This window comes from Heliangelus exortis, chromosome 29 (assembly GCF_036169615.1).
Source record: "Heliangelus exortis chromosome 29, bHelExo1.hap1, whole genome shotgun sequence".
Classification (NCBI taxonomy): domain Eukaryota; kingdom Metazoa; phylum Chordata; class Aves; order Apodiformes; family Trochilidae; genus Heliangelus; species Heliangelus exortis.
In genome coordinates this window covers 903,377-925,431 of record NC_092450.1, presented here as the reverse complement: position 1 = coordinate 925,431, position 22,055 = coordinate 903,377, and the positions used below count along the sequence as shown (strand labels likewise).

Sequence of the window (22,055 nt, the reverse complement as noted above, 5' to 3'; positions counted from 1 at the left end):
TGTCCCAAGTCCCTCCCCAGCTTTCCTGGAGCCCCTTCAGGCACTGGAAGGTGCTCTAAGGTCTCCCCATGGGATCCTTCTCTTCTCCAGCCTCAACACCCCCAACTCTCTCCCCCTGGCTCCAGAGCTGCTGCAGCCCTGGGATCTGTCTGTGCTCTCCTGCTCTCCCAGGACACCCAAACTTTTTTTCATACAGTTTTCATTCACTCTCTAGTTCACTGTTCACTTCATTCACAGTCTAGTTCATTCACTGTTATTTCTCCAGCTCTGGAGGAGGAGTGGTTCCTGCAGCCCATCAGTGCTGTCCAGCTGCCCAGCAGAGCTGTTACTGAGGAGCTGGATTAATCAGTGAGGCTGCAGGAGGACTCCAGCCCCAGCATCACCCTGAGAACCAGAGGAGCTCTGGGGAGGTTTGCTCCTGGCTGACCTTGTCCCATCCCACAGAAAACAAACTCAGGATAATTCCCATTGGAGTGGATCAGTGAGGTCACCTGCTCCAAGTCCTCATCCCAAATGGGGCCAACTTGAAAATGAGACCCAATTTCAGGACAAGGTCATAAAATAAATGCTGCTACAGCTGATGGCTCTGGGAAACTGCTTGGGGCCAACCTTGGATGAAGGCATCAGAAGAGGAGAACCTGTGGACATCCAGCACTGACCCCCAGCTGCCACCTCACTGCCTTTAAGGACAAGGAGATGTGGATCCTCATCCAGAAGAATTTAAGATTTTCCTATAGGCTTCCAGACACAGGACTGCTGGCCATGGACAACCTGCAGAGACCACAACTGCTGGAGCCAGAATGGGACAGAAAAACTGAAGGAGGAAAGCCCCAAAGTGGCTGGGATGGAGGCAGTGCCAGCTGTGAGGGGCAGAACCTCCTGTGTCCCCACAGCTGGGACAAAAGAAGCAGCTGACTGGGAATGGCTGTGACAAGGAGACAGGGAGGTGCCACTGCTCATCCCTCAGCATCCCCAAAGCCAGGGCTGCTGGCAGAGGGAGCCCAGCTGGTTCCAAACCTTCAGCTGCAGGAGGAGTGGAGAAGAGCTGGGGCATCTCCTGCCTGTGGAACTCCAGCCTTGGAGGAGCCTCCTGCCTTTCCCCCTCCCTGCCTTGTTCTCTTCTCATCTGCAGGATCCCAAGGAGATGAGAAACAGAGAGGATGAGCTGTCTGCCTCCTGCCTGCACAAGGACACAGACAAAAGGGAGAAGAGGGTGCTGAGCTATTTAAAGCCACCTCCTCCTCAATTCCTAGGGGTGGAATTTTACCTCTGGTGTGTTGGTTGCTTTGGAGGAGGGATTAAAAGACTACTTCTACAAAAAAGATCATTAAAACCTAAATTAAACCCATGCCTAGTCAATACTTTCCATTTCAATTGTTCTCAGAATGCAGAATAACACAGCCAATTTGCCACAGAGATTTATGGCTGGGTGTCTATGGTTTACTAAACCAAAATCAAAATGCTGGTTTTTAAAATTGTAAATACATAGAAAGCCTCTTTGATAATTCCAGCAGGATCCCCTAATTCTGCAGCATCTAAAGTTACTTCAAATTATAAGAATTTTGAAATACTGTGATCAGTTTGCTTACCAAATCAAGGACTTGGTTTAGTAAAATCCTGGCAGCTCACAAAGGATTAACCAGAACAATCAATGAGTGTTGGCAGGTTTGAAGTTCTGTTTACAAACTGGCTTCAAACTGGAATAAATACAGCTGAGCCCCCACCTTCTCTGTGCCTCTTAACCTTTGGGGTTTCACTTTGGAAAACCAGAAAAGGGCTCAAAATAAACAGCAAATACTCACAAGGTTAATGCCAATGACCTGGACCAAACGGCCTTTGGAAAATCAAAAGTCCACAAAAACCACCTCCCAACAAACTTCCAAGTTTCTTTAGGTCGAAGATGGCATTTATTCCCCAAAATAGACTATTCCAGCCCATCTGCCCTTGTGCCATTACACAGGAGAAATTCAATTAACACTTGGATGCCTTGATTCACAAACTGGGAGCAGAAGCCACAGCAGGGAAGCCTCACACTGGAAATGAAAATGGTTTTAATGGGACACGTGCAGGTCCAGCCCTTGCTCTGTGCTGGCAGCACAGCCTGGGCCTCCTTGCATCAGCTGAAGTGCAAACAGATTTGATGAAAAAGCATTTTCAAGTCTTCAAGGGACTTCTTGTTAATAAAATGCCAAGTAAGAAGTTGCTGTAGCACTGGGGATTGATGCTCAGAGCCACCTCTGGCTGCAGGAGGGGACACAGCACTGAGCTCCATCCCCTCTTTGCACCATTTCACAGAACCACAGAAGTGTCAGGACTGCCAGGGACCTCCAGGGATCACCCACTCCCCACTAAATCAGGATCCCCCACAGCACATCCCCCAGGGCTGCATCCAGGGGGTTTGGAATCTCTCCAGAGAAGGGGACTCCACAACCTCCCTGGGCACCCTCACTGGGCAGAAGTTTTTTCCTCCCATTTAAATGGAACTTCCCATGTCCCAGTTTGTGCCCATTGCCCATCCTGCTGGAAAACTCAGTCTTGCTGCCAGAAACCCAAAATCTGTTCTGAAAAGTGGAAAAGTGGAGCTGGAGCCATGGGTCAAGAGCACCTCAAGGAATTCCTTGATCAAGGAAAAGTGGAACCAGACACAAGGCACCCAGACTGCTCAGGTCACTCCATTCCCACATCCACTCGTGGTGGGAACAGCACCACCCTCACCTAAAGATGTGGGGATTTTTTTTAAAAAAAGAGCAACTGTGGTTCTCAGACAGCAAGAGAAAGGAGCAGGGGACAGGAACCAGGCAGGAGTGGGGTGGGAAGTGGGGGAAGGCAGCCAGGGAGTGGGGATGTGATGGGGGTGCCAGGCATCTCCTGGAGCCAGCACCCCATGTTCTCCATCCATGAGGAGCACTGGGAAGCTGATGGATGCCAGGGTGCAGCTCACCCTTCACTCATGCTCAGCTGACTTGAAACCCCTCACATGCTGCCAGAGGAAAAACAAAGGACAATTTTCTCCCTGTCCTCCAAAGCTGACCTGGAGCTCCATCCACCTCCTGCTTTCACCCTGTGCTCCAGCACCTCAGTTTTCCAAAGCAGACCCTCAGGAAGCTGCAGCTCTGCTGCTCAGCAGATCCATTTGCTACAGAGCAGACTGAGCAGACAAATATTTGAAAATAAAGCTTTTGCAGGTGAAGGGGAGGCTTTGGGCACCTGGATGCTGGTAAATTCTCTTCTCACTGGAGGTTTGTTGTCCCCTGGCTCTCTGCTGGATGGGGCACACGTGATGAGGCCAAATTTGGATTCCAGATGAATAAACCTCCCCTGGGCTTCCACCAGGGGTGTTGGACACGTGGTGTTTTTAGAGGAAGCCCTGTGTTTCATGTTTCTGATTGATCCCCTGAAAGGCATTCCCACTTCTGTGTGGCACTTCCCAGCACCACGGCATGGGGTTTTTTTGGTGTTTTTATACCTCTAGGCCAAGGTTGGTGGTGGAGCAAGCAGAAGATGCCTTCTCCTGAGCTCCTTGGCAATGCTCTGCAGCTTCAGGAGCTGCTGGCAAAGCAAGGTGGCTCTTGAGCTGAAACGAGAGCACCCATGGCCAAGGTCACCCCTGGGAATCATCAGGACTGACAGCAAGGGAGCCCCAGAGGTGACAAACAGTGCTGGAGGGCAGGCAGAGGTGGTTTCCTGGGATCTGGGAGGCTTCCCAGTGCCCAACCTTCCCTCTCCTGTTCCCTGGTCCAGTTCCAGAGTCAGGAGACCTCCCCAGAGAGCCTTTCCTTTGTCCCAGTCTCCCAGCACACTGGGAGGGAGATGTTATCTGAAGGACCTGGGAAGATCCCTCTGAGGTGTCAGCCCAAGGCTCAGCAGGGAGATCCCCATCCCCAGGACAGCCTGGAATTCCCTCTCCTTCCCTCCCTGAACACCAGCAGCTCAGCCCTGAGACTGGATGGGTTTGAGGAGGGAAGACACAGAAATGTCAGAAGAATGTCTTGTTTCAGGCCTGACCTTCTTCCTTCTCTGGTTTCAAGACCTGATGGCAATGGGCTGGAGAAGCTGCACCAGATCCCACCCCATGGTGCTGAGTATCCAGGGATAACCATCAGCCCAGCCCTGAATCTCCTCCAAACTGATGGACCGACCTCCCCAAGAGCTGCCTGGAGCTGGGGCTCTGCATTTGAAACCATTCTTACAGCTCCTTGGTGAAATCATTCCCAGAATGTCATTTTCCACACTAAACCCCGGGCAGCAGAAGGGAGTCCCAACCACCTCAGTGATGGAGAGGTTTTTATTCACCCTTCTGAATAAAAAATGAAAATCCCAAACTGGCCATGACAACAACACGAAGAGATGAGAGGGATGGGGGAAAACCTCAGCACTGGCCCAAAGAGGAGGGAAAAAATTAAAAATAAGGATTTGGCACAACCTCAGCAGCACAGGAGACTTTTTTGCTGGGGAAGGACCTGCAGTAGGAGATGCTGCCTGGCACTGGGCTAGCCCAAGGGCCACCAGGGCTACTGATTTCAGCAGCCCAGTCCAACCAGCACGACCTGTCCTGGCTCTCACCACAGGTAACGTGCTCAGACCTGCAGCTGCAAATAAATGTTCCAGGGAGGAATTGAGCTGCATCCAAAGCATCATCACTGCTCTTTCAACAAACTGCTGTCATCTCAGCAGCATTTCCCTGGCAGGTCCAATCAAAGGCACTGAGTTAATTGCAGGGACAGAGAAAATCACCAAGGACAAGCCCAGGGTTTCACCAGGTCTGAAAAGCACAGGAGGACCCAAGAGGTGAAAATCATGTGGGCAGATGTGGTAATGTGAACAGCAAAGGAAACAAAAGAAATGACAGGACAACAAAAACCTACCAGGGGCTGCTCAAAACCAGATTTCAGTTTCTGTCTGAGCAGCAATTTGCCCTGAGCAGCCACAGCAGCTGCAGGGGAATGTGCACACAGAGCTCACATTTATGTCCTGAATGGAACCTTCAATGGAGATGTAACAGGAGGCAGGGAGGAGAACCCTGCACTGCCACAGCTGTAAAGCTGCATGGAAACAATTGCAGGAAATAAAAACATTTCCATCCCAAAGCTTGGAATAAAAGAGGGGAATCCTCCTGCTCTGCAACCTGCTGGTCCCACTGCTGCTCTGTGCTGGGGCTCTGCTGGGGATGGGAGCCCCTTCCAAAGGCTCCTGACAGGCAAGCAGCTGGCACACACACACACAAAGGAGAATCTGTGAATTAAATTCATTTGAGTCTTAGGCCCCAGACTGAATTCTGAAACATTAAATAGACTTCAAAGTCTTTACCCTGCCTCAGCCCAAATCACTGTTTTAATAACAGGTTTGTCAGCCAGGAGTTTAATAGCTCCAGCAAAACCCACCCCAAATGTACCAAGTGCTGTGTTCCTGTAGGAGCCACACAGAATCCAACCCACCTCACAATAAAACTGTTCCAGGCTTTCATTTTCTAAATTGTATGTGTACTTTGGAGAGAGGTTTTCTGGAGCCCGCTGCATAATGAAAGATTTCAATAAATCTTGTCAAACCAGACAAACAGAACTATATTTTAATTTTACTCTTAAATTGCAGCTGAGTGCTCCAGTAGATGTATTTTTTTCCCTGTAATTGCCACAGGACTAAGGTGGAGGAGGTTGCTTATTTTTAAGAGGATAGCATTGTTGTCTCCATGTGCTCAAACATTGCAGTTGCCTATAAAATTAAAGCTTTCTATATATGCAGAAATAGATTTGTCTCCCCTGTCTAGCTCTGGCTAGTAAGGGAGAGAGAAAATACTACAGGAGGAGAAAGGAAAAGAAATATTACAATAATTAGAAAGGACACTTTGTTTAACCCCATGGTAAGGCTCAGGATGGAAAATTACTCTATACATTCTCACATCCTATGGTGCTGCACAGAGTTAGAGCCCTGGCAAAGAAGCAAGATGAGCTGAGTTGTTAAGTCACACTCTGCAACAGAAACAGAATCCTGGGACTTGTGAGAAAAGTGGTTTTTGGTGCCATTTTCCCATTTCTGTACAGTCTGAGGAGTCTCCATCGACTCTGCTGCTGCTGCAGATGCTGAGGGGGAGTTTTCAGAGCACTGAGTAATTTTCATGCTAAGGTTTGTATCCAGCAGCTGAACTGCAGCACGCAGTGCTAAAAATAAAGAGCAAATGCCCTCCCTTCCCACCCCCCCGGGGGTTCCCCTGGTGCCTTCCTCCTCCTCCTCCTCCTCCTCCTCCCCATCCTGGGGAACCTCAGCGTGGGGACAGGGGCCACGGTGACCACGGGGACCAACAGCCCCTCTGCCCCCCACGGGGGCCTCCCCCAGCCCCAGCACTGCCCAAGAGTCCCAGAGCACTGCTCCTGTTCTTATTTTTGAGGGTTTGGGAACGAACCCATCAAATCACCCACGCGGTGTGAGAGCGAGCGGCTGCCGTTGCCATGGTAACCGTGCTCCTGCTCCCGGGGATCTCGGCATCCCTGGCACCCCCAAACCAGCCCGTGCTGACCAAGGATCAGCATTTCTCCTTCCCCTTTGCTGGGGAAGCCCCTTCCCACAGCTTATTCCCCCCACCCATCCTCTGCCCCCCAGCTGGCTCAGCTCCAGCCCTTCCCTTGCAGCCCTGGAACCAAAGCTGCTGGGGCTGTGTCACAAGGACACCCCCAACCTCCTCAGCCTTGTCCCCTCTCCCTGCAGGCAGTGCTGGGGGGCTTCTCCCAGCCCCCCGATCCCTCAAGAGACAAATATTCCTTGCTGGGGTTTCAGTGGCAGGGAGGGAGGTCCTGTGCTGACTCAAATACCCAACCAGAGTGAACTTTTCAAGAAAAAACCCAAGGAGCCCTAAGCCAGCCAGCAAACCCAGGGTGGGCTGGTGTTTACACTGAGGGGGACCTGGATTCCCAGCCAGGTGACTGCAGGGCAGTGCAGGGGGTGCAGGGACACGGCCACACCACGGGCAGGGGACAAACCCCCTGACACCTGTAAGGAGCAGACAGGCAGCAGCTCCTTCCCCTCTTCCTGTCCTGCCCAACCTCTGAGCTGAGCCAAGGCTGTGGAAGTTGAGTGAATCCCAACCACCAGGAGCCATTCCCATCCCTGTGCTCCCTGGCAAACCCAAGCTGCAATCCCACTGCCATTTTACAGCACCAGATCCTTGGTAAGATCATTACTGGAGCTGAAACCAGTGCCAGCATCTTGCTGACTAGATGAGAGAAGTTGGTGCTGGTATCAGCTGGGGTGTCAGGCCACTGAAGTGACTGCTGCCACGTGCAGAGGAAGCAAAGCATTTGCAGAAGCTAAAAATGATTTATTTGAGCGTGTGAGGACACCAAACTGCAGCACACCCCCACTATCCCCCTCCCCAGCCAGGAAACCTCCTCTCTGCTCTCTCATTTCTATTTGTGCTCCAAGCCACCAGGCCTGAGTCACAGGGAGAACAGAACAGCCTTTCTCTGGAGGGAAAAAAAAAAAAAAAAGATATTTTCCCCATCACACGCAGTTACAGGATGTGCTCGACTCCCCAAGTTCCCTGAATACTTTTAATGATGCTAAAAAAGAATAATTAAGCCAGGAGTCACAATTAGGATGCCCTCAGTCCTCATCCTTACTTCCAGCCAGCCCTTGACCTCCCACTCCTGCTCCCTCCAGCTCAGCTGACAAGAGGCAGGAAAGCAGCCGTGGGATGCAGATGCTGTCAAGGAGCTCGGGATGCAGCTCCCTCCTCCCCAGGAGCTCCTCAGACATTTTTCTCTGGAAGCAAATGTTCCAATTGGATGTGGCACAGCTTCCCACCTGCTGCTGAAATCCTTGCCCAGCCCCACATGGCAGCCAGAGGCAGCCTGGGCAGTGCCTCTTCTCAGCCTCAGCTCCCTGCTTTTTGGTTGGTTTGGCTTTTTCCTTTTTTTTTTTTTTTTTTTTCTGCATCCAAGATTTTTGGCACTCCTTCACTTCCCCACTCCCGGGGCCAAGCTTGCAGCAAAGGATGGGGATGGCAGCCTGGGCAGGAAAGCTGCAGGGCAGCTTGGGGCAGGATGCTGCTGCTCTCCTGAAACTCACCAGTGTGTCTGTGCCTCTCTCCTGTTCCTGGTAGAAGTTGCTCTTCAAATTAATATTTAAAACCAGCCTGAAAGCAAATGATTGATCCTCGGGGTCAGGTCTGTGCTCTGTTATTCCAGCAACAGATGGAGAGCTGTGCATCCCCTTGCTGCTCCCCAGGGCTGTGCCACAGAAGCAGGAGTCTGGAGCAGCTCCTTTCCCAGCCTGAGTTCTCCCCCTATTCCCAGGCTCCTTCCCTGCTCCTGCTTTTCCAGACAAAAGCAATTCCTGTGTGAACCCCAGCTCAGGACCTGGCTCAGCACTGTGCAAGCTGTCAGTGGCAAAGGCTCTGGATTTAGCAGTCCTTCCCAGCAGCTTTCCTGAGCTCCTCTGACTGCTGCTGACTCTTCCCAGGGATTCCAGGATGTTACAGCCTCTCCTCATGTTGTGCTGTCCCAGACAGAAGGTTTTCCACTCATTTTTGGTCTCCTCCCTTCCCCAGCTCCTCATTTGCAAAGAGTTTCCAGCCTCACCTGAAGACCACATCCTAGGGAAGGACTAAATTCAGCCTGTCAGATCACTGCAGTTGTTCCTATGTTTGTGGCTCCTGTATTTTATTGTCTGCATCCCCAGGATCAAAGACTGATGGAATGAGAAATTCAGCAGGCAGCAAACAAGCCCCAATATCATTTGCTGCTTTTATGCTTTCTGCTCATTAACCCAATCCTTTCAACTCCAGCAGAAGATGCAGAAACCCAGAATTGGCAACCAAGGGGTGTCCTGGGCAAGGTGGAGGGAGAGGAGAGGACGATGTTGGAATTTCCTCCCTTGGGTCTGAAAACAGCCCAAGGTGCTCCAGCTGACAGCAACCAGACTGATGAGCCCTGAGGAGGCCTGAGGAGCTGGAGAAAGGGCAGCTGCACACCAGGGATATAATTTGCTTCTTTCCTCACCTTATTTCATCACCTACCACCTCTTCCTTGGCTTGTTCCCCTTGCTGGAAAACATTCTGGTGAAACATCCCAGGGTGTTTTGCTTGTGGGAATCTGTGAAGTGGTGACTTGGGACTTAATGTGTGTTGAGGGATATTCCAGCTGAGCCAGTACCTCAAAAAAGCAGCTCTGAGTCTGCTGGCAATGGAACAAGGAGGATGACAAAGCTTCAGATGAACCAAAGCCCACGAGTCCTCTTCCAGCAGCCCCAGGGGTGAGAGACCCAGGGGGTCCTTGGCTTCACAGCACCCCCCCTGCATCCTCAGCGCATCTGGGCACAGGGGAGCTCCCTTTTCCCTGACTCACCTGACCCAGAGCTGACCCAGAGCTGACCCAGAGCAGGCTGAGCACATCCCTGGTGAGGAGCAGGGGGCAGCAGGAGGTGGGATGATGCACACAGGGACTGATGTGGTGCTGCAGAAATACTTTTCATACAGAGACAGCTGCAGGGCACAGGGGTTTTTGGCATGGGGGAGTGGCACAGAACCAACCCCCACCTGCTGCCTGGCTCTGCAGATGAAATACTGGTGGCCAACAAGAATATCCAGCACTTGGGCTGCTCTGAAACCACAGCTCCAGCCACTTTGTGGCTCCTTCCCTCGTCCTCCTCCCATGTGGGGCACCATGAGCTGTCCCCCTGTGCCCTGCTGCAGAGGGTTAAGGTCAGCAAGGCCCCAAAGAGAAGAGTTCCCTGGCATTGGGAAGATGCTCCTGGCCATGGGGTAGGATGAGAAGTGGCAGCCACAGCTCAAGGAGGTGACAGCAGTCACCAGCCTATGGGTACACTTCTCAAACACCTCAGATTTCATAAATACAAAACCACTTCCATCTTAGTTAAGGAAAATCCATGCCAATAGCCCAAAGGGGAATCACAGCCATGACCCTGCCCCTTTCACCTCCTTATTTTCATCACAGCTCCCACCCCAGCATTCCCACTGGTGGGCAGTGATGGCAGCAGCTCCCAGCAACACACAGACACCTCTGCCTGTCCCTGTCCCTCTCCTGTGTCCCACGGCCCCTAAAGCAGCACCTGAACCTGTCCTGCTGCTCCCTGGGCCACACACCAGGGCTCCCAGCACCTCAGCCCCTTCCATCACCACCTCATCCTGCCCTGATTCCCTGGCTCCTGCTGCTCCAGAGGCAAATTTCCTGCCCAGCTGCCACCTCCACAGCTGAATATGCACCCAAGGAAGGTAAAGTTGAAGCCCCCAGCACCAGGAGGGGTGCCCAGCACTGCTGCTTCACCAGTGGGAGAGCCCTGGGAGCAGGAGATGAGACAGAGGAGATCCTGGAGCTGCTGGGAGGGCTGGAGCAGCTCTGGAGCCAGGGGGAGAGAGTTGGGGGTGTGGAGGCTGGAGAAGAGAAGGATCCCATGGGGAGACCTTAGAGCACCTTCCAGTGCCTGAAGGGGCTCCAGGAAAGCTGGGGAGGGACTTGGGACAAGGGCCTGGAGGGATGGGATGAGGGGGAAGGGTTTGCAGCTGGGAGAGGAGAGATGGAGAGGAGATCTTGGGCAGGGAGGGAGGGAGGGAGAAATCCTTTGGGGTGAGGGTGCTGAGCCCCTGGGTGCCCAGGTTGCCCCCAGAAGCTGTGGCTGCCCCATCCCTGGCAGTGTTGAAGGTTGGATGGGGCTTGGAGCCCCCTGGGCTGGTGGGAGGTGTCCCTGCCCATGGCAGGGGTGGCACTGGGGGGGCTTTGAGGTCCCTTCCAAACATTTGATGATTCTATATCCCAAACCCAGGCTGGGCACTTCAGTCCCACTCTGGTGACACTGAGGTACCAGGACTGGCCCAGTCCAAGCTTTCTTTACAGTATATTCCCTCCAAGATGTTTTTTCTGCCCCATTCTGAACTCATCCACATGTGTCCTGGTCTTTGCTTTGTCATCCATCATTTCTTTGGGCCAATTTGCAAGCTACAGCAGCAGTGGAGCTGTGGGCGAGGCACAAGAGGACTATTAACATTCAAAACCTTCATGTAAATTCTTATTATAAAGAAAATTAATTCCAGTCTGAGGCAAACTCAACCCAGACCAGCAGCTGGGCAAACACCTCCAAACGCAAGTGTAGAACCAAAGCAAACACACGTAGCTGATGAAGGCTTTGGGAACCACCATCCCTGTCCCTCTTGCCCCAAAGCAGTGTCAGTAAAAGCAGGGGAGATATCTGCTCGGATCTGAAGATGGATGGTGAGATTCAGGTCCTAGATCCAGGCTTCTTCTGCCATTGTAGAGGCCCTGGGATACATCCCCTGCCCCCAGCTGCCCTGCAGGAAAGAACACATCTCCTGTAGGTTCTGTGTCCCATCTGCCAGCCCTGTGTGGTTTCCTGATACACGACAGGGCAGGTTTAAATGGCACTGAACACTTTGGCTCAGGAAGATTAATTTCATTCCTCTTTTTCAGTCTGCTTCAAAATCTGACCTCATGCTGGAGCCAAGACACGACCTGTGGTGGGATGCACCTTGGGCTGAGGAAACCTAAAATCCTCTCCTGTGCCATAGAATCATAGCATGGGTTGGGTTGGAAGGGACCTCAAAGCCCCCCCAGTGCCACCCCTGCCATGGGCAGGGACACCTCCCACCAGCCCAGGGTGCTCCAAGCCCCATCCAACCTTCAGCACTGCCAGGGATGGGGCAACCTCCTTGGGCAACCTGGGCAACCTGGGCCAGTGTCTTACAACACCCATGGGAAAGAATTTTCTTCCTAGTATCAACTTGGGGCAAGTTGCAGATGTCACCCTCAAAGTGACAGACTCCACAGGGCACAACAGGACACATGCTGGCTGCTGAGCTGACAAATTTCTGATTTTTTTATCTACCCATTTTTCCCTTTTCAAAAGCTCCTGGGAGGAACTTGTCACTGCTTGGATTTGGATGCCAACACTCAAGCCCTCCCTGTGCCTGTGTCTCTGTCTGCCATGTAGCTGGGAAGTTTAGAGCAGCTCACTGCAGTGTCCTGCACATGGCTGGAGGGCACCCCGAGAGCATCTTTCAAGCTTCCATTAAAACCATCCAGCAAGATGAGTGGAGGAACAACCTGTTTCCCTGCAAACCTCCCCAATAAATCATTCCTCAAACTCCTCCCTCCTCCACCTGCTCTGTCAGCACCTTCACCTCCCACCCCAGGCTGCATTTCCATGCTGGGATGTCTGGGTGTCTGGGTTTGGCTGATGGAGTGGGGGGGTGGGATCCCTGGCATTTGGCCGCACAAGGATCACAAAATTTGCCTCTTTAATCAAAATGAGTGATTTGCAGAGAACTTGGAGAGAATGCTCACTGCTCCCCCAACTCCCTCCCATCCTCAGGGATGCAGCAGGCACAGGAACCAGTGTTTCCCTGGGAAACAGAGATAAAAATAACCCGGCTGGCTGGGAGAAAGTCTGGAGCTCCTGAAACCAGAGTCAAGAGGTGACAGTGCTGGGGGTGCAGGACCTGCAGAGCTCCAGGTCCTGGGGTCACACGTGGCTCCCCAGGAGCACTGAGGGGGAGAAGGGCACAGCCAGGAGCTCCAGGATCCTGCTTCTGTTCTTCCCATCTCCACACCAAGGAAACCCAAACCTTCTGCATCCCAGCAGGGACAGGGAGGGGACTGTCCCCTGGGGACAATCTTGGGGAGGGAGAAATCCTTTGTTGTGAGGGTGCTGAGCCCCTGGGTGCCCAGGTTGCCCCCAGAAGCTGTGGCTGCCCCATCCCTGGCAGTGTTGAAGGTTGGATGGGGCTTGGAGCCCCCTGGGCTGGTGGGAGGTGTCCCTGACCATGGCAGGGGGGGCACTAGGGGGGCTTTGAGGTCCCTTCTAACCCAAACCAGTCTGGGATTCTTTGAAGCACCTCACACTACCCCGGTGATCTATGCAGACCCAACTCTAATGTGTTTCTGTGAGAAGTCTCCCCAGGGCCAGCCTGCAAACCAGCACTTTCTGGAAGGACACAGATTTCCTGAGTGGTCTCAGCAGTGTGAGGATGGAGCCATCCCAAGAAATCCTCCCTTAGCCTGTCCCTTGGGACTGCCCAGCACACACTGGACAGGGGGATGGAGAAGGAAGCACACACTTTCCCCTTCTCCAGTGTCAGCCCATCTGAGTTCACCCAAGAAAAAGCAAGATGGGAGAGGCAATAGCTCTTGTGCATTTAATTCAGCATCTAATTACTTTGTATAAATCAGTTAGCTGCCTTCCAACTAAGATTTCCCATGTGATAGCCTCTGAATCCCATCTCTGTTCCAGGATCGTGCCATTTCTCTGTCCAAATGCTTCATGCAAGGCACCCTGTGGACTCAGGATAGGAATTGATACCACAGGCTCTGGGAGATGAAGTGAAATTAAATCAGATAAGGAGATCAGACCCTCCTGCTGATGGGTGCTCCTCACCCAGGAACACACTCTCTGCATCTGAAGGTGAACCCCCCATGCCCAGCCTCAGGGTCACTTGGTCTGGAGCTGGTACAGGTTCAAACCTCCCTGGCTGGAACAAGACTCTCCCATCTCCACCCCCAGAACCATTCCCTCCTGCCTGCTCTGTGCCTGCTGCTCCTTGGGCTTTAAACTCTGTCTTTAACCTGCTCAGATGAACGCCAGTGGACACTGAAGTCCAGAGACAGACATTCTTCATTTCTAATCGTTATCTCCGTTCCTTCCTTCCTTTCCTTCCTTCCTTTCCTTCCTTCTTTCCTTCCTTCCTCCTTCCTTCCTTCCTTCCTTCCTTCCTCCTTCCTTCCTTCCTTCCTTCCTTCCTTCCTTCCTTCCTTCCTTCTTCCTTCCTTCCTTCCTTCCTTCCTTCCTTCCTTCTTCTTCCTTCCTTCCTTCCTTCCTTCCTTCCTTTCCTTCCTTCCTTCCTTCCTTCCTTCATTCCCTCTCCTTCCTCCTTCCTTCCTTCCTTCCTTCCTTCCTTCCTTCCTTCCTTCCTTCCTTCCTTCCTTCCTTTCCTTTCCTTCCTTCCTTCCTTCCTTCCTTCCTTCCTTCCTTCCTTCCTTTCCTTCGCTTCCATCCTTCCTTCCTTCCTTCCTTCCTTCCTTCCTTCTTCCTTTCCTTCCTTCTTCCTTCCTTCTCTTCCTTTCCTTCCTTCCTTCCTTCCTTCCTTCCTTCCTTCCCTTCCTTCCTTCCTTCCTTCCTTCCTTCCTTCCTTCCTTCCTTCCTTCCTTCTTCCTTCCTTCCTTCCTTCCTTCCTTCCTTCCTTCCTTACCTTCCTTCCTTCCTTCCTTCCTTTCCTTCCTTCCTTCTTCCTTCCTTCTTCCTTCTTCCTTCCTTCCTTCCTTCCTTTCCTTCTTCCTTCCTTCCTTCCTTCCTTCCTTCCTTCCTTTCCTTCCTGTCCTTCCTTCCTTCCTTCCTTCCTTCCTTCCTTCCTTCTTCCTTCCTTCCTTCCGTCCTGCCTTCCTTCCTTCCTTCCGTCTGCATTCCTTCCTTCCTTCCTTCCTTCCCTTCCTTCCTTCCTTCCTTCCTTCCTTCCTTCCTTCCTTCCTTTCCTTCCTTCCTGTCCTTCCTTCCTTCCTTCTTCCTTCCTTCTTCCTTCCTTCCTTCCTTCCTTCTTCCTTCCTTCCTTTCCCTTCCTTCCTTCCTTCCTTCCTTCCTTCCTTCCTTCCTTCCTTCCTTCCTTCCTTCCTTCCTTCCTTCCTTCTTCCTTCCTTCCTTCCTTCTTCCTTCCTTCCTTCCTTCCTTCCTTTCCTTCCTTTCCTTCTTCCTTCCTTTCCTTCCTTCCTTTCCTTCCTTCCTTCCTTCCTTCCTTCCTTCCTTCCTTCCTTCCTTCCTTCCTTCCTTCCTTCCTTCCTTCCTTCCTTCCTTCCTTCCTTCCTTCCTTCCTTCCTTCCTTCCTTCCTTCCTTCCTTCCTTCCTTCCTTCCTTTCCTTCCTTCCTTCCTTTCCTTCCTTCCTTTCCTTCCTTCCTTCCTTCCTTCCTTCCTTCTTCCTTCCTTCCTTCCTTCCTTCTTCCTTCCTTCCTTCCTCTTCCTTCCTTCCTTCCTTCCTTCCTTCCTTCCTTCCTTCCTTCCTTTCCTTCCTTCCTTCCTTCCTTCCTTCCTTCCTTCCTTCCTTCCTTCCTTCCTTCCTTCCTTCCTTCCTTCCTTCCTTCCTTCCTTCCTTCCTTCCTTCCTTCCTTCCTTCCTTCCTTCCTTCCTTCCTTCCTTCCTTCCTTCCTTCCTTCCTTCCTTCCTTCCTTCCTTCCTTCCTTCCTTCCTTCTTCCTTCCTTCCTTCCTTCCTTCCTTCCTTCCTTCCTTCCTTCCTTCCTTCCTTCCTTTCCTTCCTTCCTTCCTTCCTTCCTTCCTTCCTTCCTTCCTTCCTTCCTTCCTTCCTTCTTCCTTCCTTCCTTCCTTCCTTCCTTCCTTCCTTCCTCCTTCCTTCCTTCCTTCCTTCCTTCCTTCCTTCCTTCCTTCCTTCCTTCCTTCCTTCCTTCCTTCCTTCCTTCCTTCCTCTAATGAGGCAGAGACACCCACTCCAAAGGCTTCTGCCTGACTTTATGAAGAGCAGGAATTGTTCCACCCCAGGACAGGGCACAGCAGGAGCTGATGAAGGACTTGAACCAGGAGATGAAGTTTCTCCTCCTGGATCAGCATCCTCTGATGTTTACTCCCTGTCCTGACCAGCTCCTCCTCACTACTTACAAGAGAACACAACATTACTTACAGTCTAATTTTAAGCTGTTGCCCTGGAGCCAGAAACTGAATTAATTTCCATAGAAACCGAGTGGTTTTACCAGCATAGTGGAGCTAATTACCTCTTCTGCCCCCTCCACCTCCCTGATTATTGTCACCTCCACGGTTACTGTCACCTCCTGTAGGAACCACACGGAAGCAATGTCCTGCTGCCAGGGGAGGATGCTCAGAGTTCCCTTAGCATCTCAAATTCAGATGAAAAGAACCCCTAAGGCAAGAGGGTTTGGTGAGAAAACAAGAATTCTCCAGCCTGCAAGAAGTTGAATTCATGACAGATGCCCAAAGACCACAGGGCTCTGCTCCAGCCAGGCAGCTCCTGGCTGCCAAGAAATGCAGAAGCCACCCAGTGGTAATGTTTTTTTTTCTTCATGTTGTGTTTTTTAGGTATCTGCTTAGAAATTCTCTTTTGAGTGGCAACAAGGGAATTCAGGCTGGTGTGGCAACACGGCACATGGGATGCAACTCAATTCCAGCCCTAAAAGGAGTCCTGAGTCACTAGGAATGAGCACTTCAGGTGGATCTCTGTGTTCCCAGGAACTCTGCACCATCCTGTTGATATTCTTTGGTAAAATCTGTTGTCCCTGGAGCTCAGAAAGCCAACCCTGTCCTAGGATGCATCAAGAGCATCCTGGCCAGCAGACCAGGAGAGGTGAGAGAACCCCCTCTACTCTGCTCTTCTGGGACCCCAACTCCAATCCTGCAGCCAGGTCTGGTGTCCCCAGCAGAAAAAAGGACAGAGATCTGTTGGGAGGAGTCCAGAGGAGACCACAAAGATGATCCAAGGGCTGGAGCAGCTGAGGAGCTGGGATTGTTCAGCCTGGAGAAGAGAAGACTCCAGGGGGACCTCAGAGCTGCCCCCCAATCCCTGAAGGAACCTCCAGGAGGTGGCAGAGGGACTTTGCATCAGAGAGTCCAGGGACAGGAGAAGGGGAAAGGGATTGAAACTGCAGGAGAAGAGGCTCAGAGTGGATCTGAGGAAGAAGTTGTTCAGCAGGAGGGTGCTGAGCCTCTGGAACAGATTGCCCAGGGAAGCTGTGGCTGCCCCCTCCCTGGAGGTGTTCAGGGCCAGGTTGGATGAGGCTCTGAGCAGCCTGGGCTGGATGAGAGGTGTCCCTGGGCATGGCAGGGGGATGGAGGGGATGAGCTCTGAGCTCCCTCCCAACCTCACCCACTCCGTGATGCCAGGATAAAGTAGGATCAGTTTATCCATGGAACACAAAGATGCAGTCAGGAACATCCAAAATGTGGAGGTTTAACCCACATTTAACATCCAGAGTGCCCGGGCAACAGCCCCAGTGTGAGGCTGCTTCTAAATGCATCTGGGAAGAGAAAAACTGGGAAGAAGAAAACCTGAGAGATGCAGCATGCACAAAATGCTGATGACTTTCTACCCTGGACTGCAAACCTACTTACAGGAACCCCCCAGAAATACACTAGAGTAGGTCTGAAATTTGTTAAGTCATCACATCTGTTAGATCATCTTCATCAGAAAAAAAAATGATGCCCAACAGAGGCCTTTGACTGCACAGCTCAGACTTCCCAGAAGAGAGCCAGAAGCCTAATTTTCCTCAAAAAAAAAAAAAAAAAAAAAAAAAGAAAGAAAAGGAAAAAAAAGTAATAAAATATCAAAAGATTGAGGCATCCCATGATTTAATGGCATCTCTTCAAACAACAGCATGGCCTGCAATGAGAACACAAAGGCTTCTGAGCAGGGAGACCAAAAATGGGAATAATACATCACAAGGAGGGGGGGCAAAGTCTAAATGATGCAATAAAAAAACCCCTAACATGTCTTTTCTGAAAATACCATTAAACAAACGAGGGGCCACATTTTGCATTCATTATCATTCTGTTAGCAATTCCTTGGAGACTGCAAGCCAGCCAGCATTTTAGCACACAAACTAAATGAGGATGAGGAAAGAGGATTTTAAGTAGGTCACCAGTAAATATGATCATGGTGGATCTTTTTCTTTTTTTTTTTTTTTTTTTGTTGTTTTTGTCTGCTGTCTGGAGCCCTGGTTTGAGAGAAGGGCTGGAGAAGAGAGGAACTCATGCAACAGCAGCAAGGTGGGCACCATATCCAGGGAAAAATGGGGGTTTAGCTTTCTGAAACCAGGGTGTGCCATGGGCAAGGCTTCAGAGATGAGCTGGCTCAGAGCATCAGCAGCACCCCCAGCACCCCAGGCAGAGCTTTCCCTGGGCTCTGAGCATGGAAATGGGGGTGTGGAGGGAGCTGCTGTTGAGGAATATGGGGAAATCCAGGTTGTGATTTGCTGCCAAGCAGATTGAATGGAATCAGAGCATTATCCTCTTGCCTTTCCCATTCCTTTCCACACCCATCAGGTTTCTTCCACTGAGAAAATCAACCTCCAAGCACTCCTTGCTGCCCCAGCCCCCCCCCTGCCCAGGGAACGTGTTCTGTTTTGGAGGGGGAAAGGAAAAAAGAATGAATTGGGGAAAAAAACCCAATTTGTCCCTTTGTTGCAAGAGCTCTGCGTATCAATCTGTGTTTGCATAAAGATGGGAAAGGGGAGGGATGGGAGAAGGATGCCCAGGGCTGGCTGCCTCCTGGCTGTGCTGGGGAGCCAGGGGCTTCAGGGCCAGAGGAGGGACACAGGGGCAGAGGAGCAGCACCATGGGGAGAGATGCCCAAACCACAGGGGTTGCTCTGAGAGGTGGGAGATGCCCCATCCCTGGTCCTATCAGGGGTCAGGTTGGACAGGACTCTGGTCTAGTTGAAGGTGTCCCTGCTGACTGCAGGGGCTTGGAACCAGATGATCTTCAGAAGTCCCTTCCAACTCAAACCATTTCATGGTTCTGAGGAGGATGCCAACCCATCAAGCAAAGCCCCAGCATCTGCCATCTCCTGCCTGCCCACTCCAGAGCTCTCTGTGCTGTTCTCATGATGAGGTCCAAGTGCAGCAGACACTGGATCCAAGCTGCTGCCATGGACAGACAGACACCCCGTGCTGCCAGCCTGATGGCACCCACACAGCTCCCCTGGAGAAGGAGCTTCGGGAGGGGAGAGAGAGAGGAAAATAAAGGGGAAGAAATATTCCCAAATATTCCACAGAACTGGGTTGTGGTTTCAGGGCAGGAAGAAGGGACCAGCCTGGGGTTGGTGTCAGATGCACAGGAGCAGAGCTGTTGCAAGGCTATTGTTTCAAACCCCAGTTTGTTTTATCCTATTCAATTCTGCCTTCCAAAAAAACCAATCAGCACATTTTTTCCAAACCTCAGTTGGAAAGAGGTTTCCAGGCAGAGAGCAGGCAGAATTCTGGTTTTCTCAAGGTCCTTGGGGATCTAAGCAGAGACTTTAGAAAATGATGCTCCTGGAAAAGTTTGAGCATTTCAGGAGCTTTCTTCTCCTGGAGGAACACTTGGTGTTCCCTATGCCTGCCATGGCCTTGGACCAACTTTTACTGCAACATTCCTCATTAGTGGTGAAAAAAGCAAAAGGCCAAAGAAACCAGAGCAGTTCATCCAGCTGATGGTGGGAGCAGCAGGTGCTCCTTGGGCTTCTCCTCAGCTGGGCTGGTATCACCTGGGTGGCATTAACCTCTCAGCTCTGCAGTTAAATGAAATCCTGGAAGGAAAGAAGCTGTAATGAAAAAGCTAAAGCTTCCCTCTCCTCCCTAAGCCCGTGGGGAGGCAAAGGGCTCTGCAAACACAACTTCTCCCTGTGGCTCCAGGGGTGACAAACCCATCACACAAAGCACCTTTTGCTGTGTGAGTGACACAGAAGGAAATGGTTCCTTGTGTTTTCCCAGCAATAGATGTTGGCCCAACACTGCTGAGCTGCTGAAGACACCTCTCACTGCAGGCACTTCCATGGGAGCTCCCAGGAAACACCAGGGTTACTCTGGCATGCCTGGAGGACACTGTGGAGCTGCCCACAAGCTGCTGGAGACCCAGCAAGGGTGTGATTAGGCTTGAGCTGGGTGGCAAGGTAAGCACTGGAGCCACCAACTGAAGCATTAAATGAAAGGACTGTGATGGCAGAACCTCCCTGCAGCCCTTCAGCCACCACCTTTCAGGGCTGAGCTCCTTCAGTCCCCCCAGAGCAGAGCAGGAGCTGTGCTGCCTCTCCCCACACACATCACTCCCAGCACTTGATGTTCTGCCTCAGAAACACCCGGGTTGGAAGGCAAACCAGCACCTCACTTTGATCATTTCCAAGCTTTACATCTCTAAAAAGGACCTGGGGTACCAGCAGTGCTATTTGGGGTCAGATTCTTTCAGGTGACATCTCCGGGAAGCAGCAGCTCAGCTGAGAGCGGCCCCGGCAGCTTTGGCCCTTGAAGCCTCTGAGACACAAAGGTCAAACCCAACCACCTCATCTGGGAGAGATGCCTGGGCTCCACCTGGCTCCTCTGAATGGAGATTTACCCCGAACACACCAGCTCCTGGGGCTCTCACCCTCGGAAGCTGCAGCCCAAACCATCCACACAGACGCGTGGCAGTGAGGTGGCTCCACGGGAAGGGGCTGGGGAGCAGGAGCAGCTGTGGGGATGCCCAGAGCTGAAGGAGAAGCCCTTGAAGCAGCCCCAGACCTCACATCACTCTCTGCAGGGTGTCAGAAAAGGAAGAAATTCTACTTCTAAGAGGTAGATCTGGAAAGGGCTTAGCTCTGAGCCTGTCCTTACCAGTGCTGTTTTACAGAACCTCTGTATTCCTGAGGGAGAAGCCATGTGGGGCAGGATCCCATCACCTGGACAGTCAGAGTCATGGAACTGTTTGAGTTGGAGAAGCCCTTTAGGATCCTGGAGTCCAAGCCTTCCCCCATCCCTGCCAAGGCCACCCCTGCCCCATGTCCCTCATCCCCATATCCCCAGGGTCTGAAACCCCTCCAGGGATGATGGGGACTCCAGCCCTGCCCTGGGCAGCCTGGGCCAGGCCCTGACAACCCTTTCCAGGGAGAAATTGTCCCCAAGCTCCAACCTAAACCACCCCTGGCACCACTTGAGTTGTGCCAAAAGTTCCTCTTGTCCCATCCCTTGTTCCTTGGGAGCAGAGCCTGACCCCCCCTGGCTCCAACCTCCCCTCAGCCTCCTCTGCTCTAGGATGCTTCCCTCTGCCTGGAAATCCCCAATTCCAGCCTGGAAGTTTCAGCCCCAGGTGAGGTCCCTCCTTCCAGCAGAGGGATGGGTGACAGGACAGGACCAGCCACCAGCACCACCAGACACAGCAGCAGGGTTTGCTCCACTGGAGATTCCAGCAGAAGAAAATGGGAATGGAGGATTTTACACCAACACTCTCCTCTTTTTAATTTCCCCCCTTAATTTATAATTAAAACCTCCTATCTGGATAATTTATTATCTCACACAACTACCAAGCTTCGGGCAGGAGCAAGCAGGTTCAGGCTGATTTAAAGAACAAAGGAAATTTACAGGGAAATTTGCCTCGGATCATTCTCAATGCATCTGTTTTGAAGAAGGAGAGGGGAAAAAAAAGCAATGTTTAAGCACTAGCAAATCAAAACTGATTTAGTGATCTAAAGGACTGAATTGAAGCCAACGCAGTAAAACCAACCACAAAAATTATCACAGCTCCACTTATGCAAATCTTTCTATATCAGGAAAAAACCCAAACCCAACACAGCTTTATTTAAGAATTTGGCACACTGAAAGCAGAGCCATGGACAAAAGACATGAGCATTCCTTCCACTCAGATGTTTGGGTAAGAAACACAGCAGCAGAACTACAAGCTGGCTCAGTATATTAAGGGATAATTCCTGTTTGATCCTGGGAACTTGACTCCACAGCCTGGCTTTTCTTTTTCCAGCAGGAGCTTTAAAACTTGAGCTCAGACATTAAGATCTGGATCTTTTGTATAAGGACAAAATAAAAGCCATAAAGTGCATCCAGAGATAAAAGGAGTTTTTGGTCTCTTTTTGTGAAGCCAGGTGAGTACAGCCCTATTTAAATACTGATTTACTTGGCCTTGGCTTCAGGAGGAATTGCTGGGACACAATATTTTAACCAAATATTTAATCTCTATGTAAAAATCAAGTTCCTTAGCCATTTCCAAAAATGTCAAGCACCAAGCTAGGCATCTGCCACATCCAGATTTGATCAGAAGATGCTCCACACCTTCCAGAAAAAACAAAACCAAACCTGTCCTCTAAGCACAAAATATTAGTTATATGCCAAGTCACTAATTACCTTTCCTCAGAAACATGAAGTGCCTTTTTGAGAACAATTCAAATATTGAGTTCAAGATGAAATGAACTGGGCAAGAGAACTGGAAGGAAAACAAGCTTGAAAGACAAAGTTTTGGCTCTATATAGAAATGCTATAAAGTAGAAAACCAGAAGGCAACTTTTGGGAATGTCTACTTTGATGATCCTTTGGTTTATGTAAGAAAGCAAAAAGCAGCAGAATCATT

At 51.2% G+C, this 22,055-nt stretch overlaps 1 protein-coding gene across 3 annotated transcripts in view; it reads right to left on the bottom strand.

Moving 5' to 3' along the window:
• The window catches only part of MYO1D (myosin ID), a 145,620-nt gene that overhangs the window by 19,760 nt on the left and 103,805 nt on the right, over positions 1 to 22,055 (bottom strand). The window contains exon 22 of one of the 3 annotated variants that reach the window (XM_071728706.1): positions 7,289 to 7,454. The exons of 1 other annotated variant lie outside the window; for it this stretch is intronic. In XM_071728706.1, the coding sequence (XP_071584807.1) occupies positions 7,352 to 7,454 (103 nt within the window). In that variant the 3' untranslated portion in view covers positions 7,289 to 7,351. Of the gene's footprint in view, positions 1 to 7,288; positions 7,455 to 7,578; positions 8,126 to 22,055 lie in introns of those variants that run through there. One more of the 3 variants, XM_071728704.1, reaches the window with a different exon arrangement.